This window comes from Micromesistius poutassou (genome assembly GCF_964030765.1).
Source record: "Micromesistius poutassou genome assembly, chromosome: 6".
NCBI classification, from domain to species: Eukaryota; Metazoa; Chordata; class Actinopteri; order Gadiformes; family Gadidae; genus Micromesistius; species Micromesistius poutassou.
In genome coordinates this window covers 17,252,137-17,259,304 of record NC_140276.1, presented here as the reverse complement: position 1 = coordinate 17,259,304, position 7,168 = coordinate 17,252,137, and the positions used below count along the sequence as shown (strand labels likewise).

General features: G+C 53.3%; 1 protein-coding gene across 1 annotated transcript in view; it reads right to left on the bottom strand.

Annotated features, from left to right (window-relative positions):
- Nucleotides 1–217: 217 nt before the first annotated feature.
- Nucleotides 218–7,168, bottom strand: part of LOC311345529 (neuronal acetylcholine receptor subunit alpha-3-like) — a gene marked incomplete at both ends in the record, with an annotated part of 16,436 nt that continues 9,485 nt past the window's right edge. Inside the window, 6 exons of the mRNA XM_084469949.1 lie at nt 218–343; nt 1,693–2,826; nt 3,108–3,315; nt 3,552–3,661; nt 3,749–3,793; nt 4,301–4,440. Coding sequence (XP_084326075.1) covers nt 218–343; nt 1,693–2,826; nt 3,108–3,315; nt 3,552–3,661; nt 3,749–3,793; nt 4,301–4,440 — 1,763 coding nt within the window. The remainder of the gene's footprint in view (nt 344–1,692; nt 2,827–3,107; nt 3,316–3,551; nt 3,662–3,748; nt 3,794–4,300; nt 4,441–7,168) is intronic.

The window sequence follows — 7,168 nt, the reverse complement described above, 5'->3', positions numbered from 1 at the left end:
GCGAGAGAGAGAGAGAGAGAGAGAGCGAGAGTGAGAGAGAGAGAGCGAGAGAGAGAGCGAGCGAGTGAGAGAGAGAGCGAGAGAGAGAGAGTGAGAGCGCGAGAGAGAGAGAGAGAGAGAGAGAGAGAGAGAGAGAGAGAGAGAGAGAGAGAGCGAGAGAGAGAGAGAGAGAGAGAGAGAGAGAGAGAGAGAGAGAGAGAGAGAGCTTCAGGGTGCCTCATTTGAAGAAGCTGATGAGCGGTTGGAGGAAGAGGCCCACGGTCCCGAGGACACACACGGTCACAAAGACCCACAGGAAGATCCTGTCAATCACCATGGCAACGTACTTCCAGTCATCCTCCACCTGGAGAGGAGAGGAGAGGAAACGAGAGGAGAGGAGAGGAGAGGAAATGAGAGGAGAGGAAATGAGAGGAGAGGAGAGGAAATGAGAGGAGAGGAGAGGAGAGGAAATGAGAGGAGAGATGGGAGGAGGAGAGGAGAGGAGAGGAGAGGAGTACATATGTAAATGTTGCTAAATGGAATCTACAATAGCTGTGGATGCACATTCATAGATCACATTATACAGCACTTCCTATATTTATGTGTGTGTGTGTGTGTAAATGCGTTCCCATTGTTGATAATGCGTATGCACTCTATTCCAGTGCGCTGTGGCCTATTGGATTAACAGCAGCGCAGCCACAGCAGCGCTGTGAGGCCGTGAGGAGGACCAGGCTGCTCTGTGGAGCCTTCAGCGTCCATCGCTGGGAGAAGACGTCCCCACGGAGAACAACCGTATCAGGTCAGTGCAGCGCACAGCAAGCTGCTTACCGCTCCCATTGTACCACCAAGGTCCACGGCAGGTAGAGCCTGGGGGTGTGTGTGTGTGTGTGTGTGTGTGTGTGTGTGTGCACGTGTGTGCCTGCATGTGGCTATGTATGTGAGATTCATTCCACTACGTTGCTGTGTGTGTGTGTTTGGGTTTCAGCAGCAGACTGAAGTCCTCCTCCTGCTCCTACACTCCGCCCACCGTCTGAGAACGACCCAAAGCTCTGGGCGACCCGCCCCACCTCAGCCCTCTGCCTCATGGACCAGACCATCAGGTCACACGCTGAGGCCCTCTGCCTCATGGACCAGACCATCAGGTCACACGCTGAGGCCCTCTGCCTCATGGACCAGACCATCAGGTCACACTCTGAGGCCCTCTGCCTCAGGGACCAGACCATCAGGTCACACTCTGAGGCCCTCTGCCTCAGGGACCAGACCATCAGGTCACACTCTGAGGCCCTCTGCCTCAGGGACCAGACCATCAGGTCACACTCTGAGGCCCTCTGCCTCATGGACCAGACCATCAGGTCACACTCTGAGGCCCTCTGCCTCATGGACCAGACCATCAGGTCAGACTCTGAGGTCGTCTGCGGGGCTGCGAGAGGAACGGCCTGAAGCACCAGACGGAGGTCTGCCAGGCTGCCAGCTCTGGATGCCTCCCTCCTCCCCCCCCCCTCTCCCCCCTCTCCCCCCTCTCCCCCCTCACCTGCTTGGCCTTGTTGCTGGTCCTCCTGTCTCCCCCCTCTCCCCCCTCACCTGCTTGGCCTTGTTGCTGGTCCTCCTGTCTCCCCCCTCTCTCCCCCCTCTCCCCCCTCACCTGCTTGGCCTTGTTGCTGGTCCTCCTGTCTCCCCCCTCTCCCCCCTCCCCCCCCCCCTCTCCCCCCTCACCTGCTTGGCCTTGTTGCTGGTCCTCATGTTCTCTGCGATGTACTTGACGCTCTCGATGGCCTGCTTGATCTCGGGGGAGATCCCGGACAGCGCCGCCAGGGGCCCGCCCGGCGAGGCGACGGCGTGGAGGGCCCGCGGGGGCCTGGGGGGCTCGGGCTCCTGGGGGTCGGCCGGGGCGGGGGGGTTCCGGGGCAGCGGGGGCCCCGCGGGGGGCACCACGGGGATGGGCACCTCCTTCCCTCGGTAGTTGCTCCGGCGGTTCAGGCTGCGGGCGGCGGCGTCCCCGCTCAGCTCGCGGTACTCCAGGCAGTTCAGCGACGCCACGGCGCCGGCGCTGGGGGCGGGGTCAGAGACCGCCCCGCCGTCCGACAGCTGCGGCCCCCCGATGCCCCCAGCGATCCCCCCCACCGTCACGCTGCCACGCCTTATCCCATCTACGCCGCCTCCTCCTCCTCCTCCTCCTGCTACTGCCAGGCTGTTCTTCCTCTTCCTGGCTCCTCCCTGGCTGCTGCCAACAGCTCCTCCTCCACAGTCCCCTCCTCCACCTCCTGCCCCTTCTCCTCCGCCCCCTCTCCCTCGCCGCCCACCCCCCGCCTCCAGCCCGGTGAGGGCGCACAGCGGGGGGCTGCAGCCCACGTCCAGGGGCCGCCTCATGAACATGACCCGGGGCAGGACGTCCAGGAACACGGAGCGCACCCAGGCCGGCATGGTGTGGGTCATGGGCGTGCGGTAGTGCACGTTCAGCACGAAGACGGTGATGACGATGCTGAGCGTGACGAAGATCATGGTGAAGAGGAGGTACTCGCCGATGAGCGGGATGACCAGCGAGGTGGACGGGATGGTCTCGGTGATGACCAGCAGGAACACGGTGAGCGACAGCAGCACGGAGATGCACAGCGTGACCTTCTCGCCGCAGTCGGACGGCAGGTAGAAGACGAGCACGGTGAGGAAGGAGATGAGCAGGCAGGGGATGATGAGGTTGATGGTGTAGAAGAGGGGCAGCCGGCGGATGTAGAAGGAGTACGTGATGTCCGGGTAGATCTCCACGCAGCAGTTGTACTTGATGTCGTGCTTGTAGCCCGGAGCGTCGATGATCTCCCACTCGCCGCTCTCCCAGAAGTCCTTGAGGTTCACCTGGAGGTCAGGGACGTAAACATTGAGCTTCACCAGATAATCATTTATTACTTCAGTAAAGAATAAGAAGGAAGTTATGGCTAGTAAGTTCAAGAAGTAAAATATTGTAATTTTTGTATACTGGTATGCTTCAAGATGCTAAGGCTGTGAGCAACATACACTGTACACACACTGTACACACACTGTACACACACTGTATCGGAAGATAACAGCGCCAAACGTTCCCAATATGACAGTGGACCGTGCACAGGTCTTTGTTAAGGGGAGGGTCATTGACCTACCTTAGAGCCAATGAGAACCAGGTCTATGTTTGCCTTGTCGTAGGTCCATGACCCAAACTTCATGGAGCAGTTCTGGTAGTCGAAGGGGAAGTAGGTGATGTCCATGGGGCAGGAGGACTTGAAGATGGCCGGAGGGACCCAGGTGATGGTGCCGTCAAACTTGAGCAGGGCCTTGGTCTTGTCCTCCACCAGGAAGTCGCCCACAGCGCTGGGAGAGAGCAGGAGGTTGGGGGACAAAGTATGCGTTCATAATACTGTAGAAGTTATCGATGAGGGTAAGATAATATCAACAGGGATAATCAAAAACAGATTTCAGGCTTTTCATTACCAACATTATTATACCAATGTTATGTTCAACACAATAAGAGCCCTCCCTGAACAGAGCCAGAGATAAGTCCACTTCACGGCGCTCTGGGTTTGGGTTATTAATCAACGAGAGCTTACTTGTTGTACAGAACAATATCTGGCCTCCAGATTTTGTTGGAAGGAACTCGAATGAACTCGATGCCGTCGTAATCCACAGGCGCCCACTTCAGCTTGTAGTCGTTCCAGATCTGAAAGGCAGTGGACAAAGGCCGTCATAACACTGAAGCACATGACTAAAGCGGGATATGAACACAACGTTTGAAATGTTCACTCACATGTCTCAACCACAGGTTGGTCTCCATGATCTGGTTCACCTCATCCTACAAGGACATCAGGAGGACCGTCAGACAGCAACAGGAAAAAAGGTTGGAAATAAATGAATGGATGGATGGATGGAGGGATGGAGGGATGTGTTGGTGGGTAGAGGGAGGGATGTGTTGGTGGGTAGAGGGAGGGATGTGTTGGTGGGTAGAGGGAGGGATGTGTTGGTGGGTAGAGGGAGGGATGTGTAGAGGGAGGGATGTGTTGGTGGGTAGAGGGAGGGATGTGTTGGTGGGTAGAGGGAGGGATGTGTTGGTGGGTAGAGGGAGGGATGTGTAGAGGGAGGGATGTGTTGGTGGGTAGAGGGAGGGATGTGTTGGTGGGTAGAGGGAGGGATGTGTTGGTGGGTAGAGGGAGGGATGTGTTGGTGGGTAGAGGGAGGGATGGGTTGGTGGGTAGAGGGAGGGATGTGTTGGTGGGTAGAGGGAGGGATGGGTTGGTGGGTAGATGGTAGGATGGATTTTACTGCACCAATGATGCAAAACGAGTTAGTCCTGATCTCTTACCACTTTGACCAGTTGGGATATGGAGACTTGAAAGGCCACCATGACGGGGTCTGACACATTCTCCACTGGTCTGATGAACTGGTTGTACTTTCGGAACAACCTCCGGAACAATCTGTCTTCCCCTTTGGATGAACAGCAGCCTGAGAACCAACCAGTGAGGAGGAGACAGACATTCAGGAGGCATTCAAGTCAACATGATACAAAAAACTGGTCAACTAAACAAGCAATGAAACAGCCACCTAAGAATACAACACCGCAAGAGGAGGAGATTGACACACACACACACAAAGAGAAACACCCGTCAACAAGTCCAGAGTCCATCACTATGAACCGGATCCTCCTCATTTGAGCCAAACGCTTCAGTGCTTTAGCAGGCCTCTCAGCAGTGGACCTTTACAGACTGAGAGGCAATAGATTCTGCTGGTGTGTGTGTTCTTGAGTGTGTGTATGCGTGTGTGTGTGTGCGTGTGTGTGTGTGTGTGTGTGCATGTGTGCGTGTGTGTGTGTGTGTGTCCCTCTTTGTGTGTGTTTCCAGTTGTACCACTCATCCTTTTCTATCCTTTTGTTTATTCTGGTGAGCTGGACAGCAAGGACCAGAGCTGGATTAGTCCCCCCCCCACAGCCCCCACAGCCCCCCCACACCGACCGCCCCACATTGACCCCCCCCACAGCCCTCGCCCCCCACCCTACAGTAATACATACACACCACTACAGTAATACATTCGTCATAACTCATCATTATCTTTCTCACCTCATAGTTTTTAAATTGGTAGTAAATGCTAGACTGAGATTTCCTCTATTAGTATAGTTGTAGAGACTAGTATCCAAAACTAAGCAGTCGCTGAGAGGCTGAGTGTAGGGTGTAAGCTGATTGTCCGACGCGCTGTACTAAACAAAATATCCACTGAGATCAGAGAATCCGTTGACCGGTTTTTATTGTAGAAGTATGACAACTTATCATAACGTGTTCAAAGTATGAAGAAAATCGATCACAGCGATCTAAGCAAAAACAGCGGTCAACAAAAAATACGGCCTCCCAGTAACTCACCCTCTCTTTCTTAATTACTTCCGCCCGCACCAGCGCACCTGTGATTATATTAACTAGATGTTACCGCCCATATGATTGTTCGCCAATTACTGTGATATCAAAATAAACAACAAAAGTTACGAAATATAACAACCAAAATAACCCAAATATAAACCACAAAATTATCTATTTCCATTAATAAATACCTTCATGGCTCCTACAATAAAGTACTATTAGGAGTCTGTCTTAATGTCTGTCTTAAATGGTTTAGTTGGGATCCAACTAAAACGTCTCACTGGTTTTCAGACTTTGAAGCCAATTGCTACTGGTTGAAGTTCTGTTCCACTGAGACCCAACCGGGTCCTCTGAGGAGCAGAACTGTTCCACCAGCCTCCATGTTCTGGGAAAACCTTCAGAGACATCAGGACACACACACACACACACACACACACACACACACACACACACACACACACACACACACACACACACACACACAATGTAACTTCTGCACTAGACTGTTCACTTGTTGTCTGTCAGAGAAACCAATGGAACTCTGCACGCTCTTAATTCTGCAGTTTGGATTCAAGGTTGAGTTGTTCCCATTGACTTTACCACCCAGAGTCGGCTCTGAACCCATCACAGAACGGACCTTTAATTCCCTTTGAGAGCGGTTTGGCTCCAGCACACGAGTGAAAGAGGTTTGCGTGGAGAGGAAGGTCCTCAGGTCACTTGGTGAGTGAGGTCAAGAAACTTAATGAAGCGCTCTCCTCCTGAGACACTTTGGGTCATTTCCACGTTGACAGCAACCGTAGAGATAAGTCGTCTGCTTCGTTCCGTCGGCTGCTTAAGCCTCTGACCAGCTGAGGTAATTATAATCAGGCTCCTAATTGGACCTTTTGTTCTGGGTGAGAAAAAGTACCTCTGCCTTTCACGCTGGTGTAAGTCACTCCCCGGACACTCTCTCCTTAAGAGTGAGCTAATTATAACCTTTGGACCTTTTTCTTACTTATTGTTTCACTTGGAGTGAAAGACGTCGGCGTGTGATTAACTTTAGCCACAGTGCAGCTTCAAAGAGCCTCTACACCGACGTGAGGCCGGTGAGACGCTTCTCAGGACACCCTGACCACAGCCAGGAGATAAGGAGGGGATCTGACCACAGAGATAAGGAGGGGATCTGACCACAGCCAGGAGATAAGGAGGGGGTCTGATCACAGCCAGGAGATAAGGAGGGGATCTGACCACAGCCAGGAGATAAGGAGGGGATCTGATCACAGCCAGGAGATAAGGAGGGGATCTGATCACAGCCAGGAGATAAGGAGGGGATCTGACCACAGCCAGGAGATAAGGAGGGGATCTGACCACAGCCAGGAGATAAGGAGGGGGTCTGACCACAGCCAGGAGATAAGGAGGGGATCTGACCACAGCCAGGAGATAAGGAGGGGATCTGACCACAGAGATAAGGAGGGTCTGACCACAGAGATAAGGAGGGTTTGACCACAGCCAGGAGATAAGGAGGGGGTTTTTTGGTCTTTGGTTAGAATGTGTTTTTATATGAGATCGATTGGATTCTTGTCACAACACATTCTTGTTTTGGTTGTGCACCAAATCCAGATGTTGTTGGGAGTGTGGGGTTGCCTGGTTCATACAGCAGGACCTCTCAGAGTCTGGGCCAGAACCAACAGCTGAAAGGGGCGGCCTTACACTTTGCTTCCTGTTTTGCTGTGGAGATATAGGATCCACTCATCTGTGTGAGTGCATGAAGCTTTCAGAGGGGGATTTAAATAAGGTTATAATTTGATGTAGATGTGTGTGTGTGTGTGTGTGTGTGTGTGTGTGTG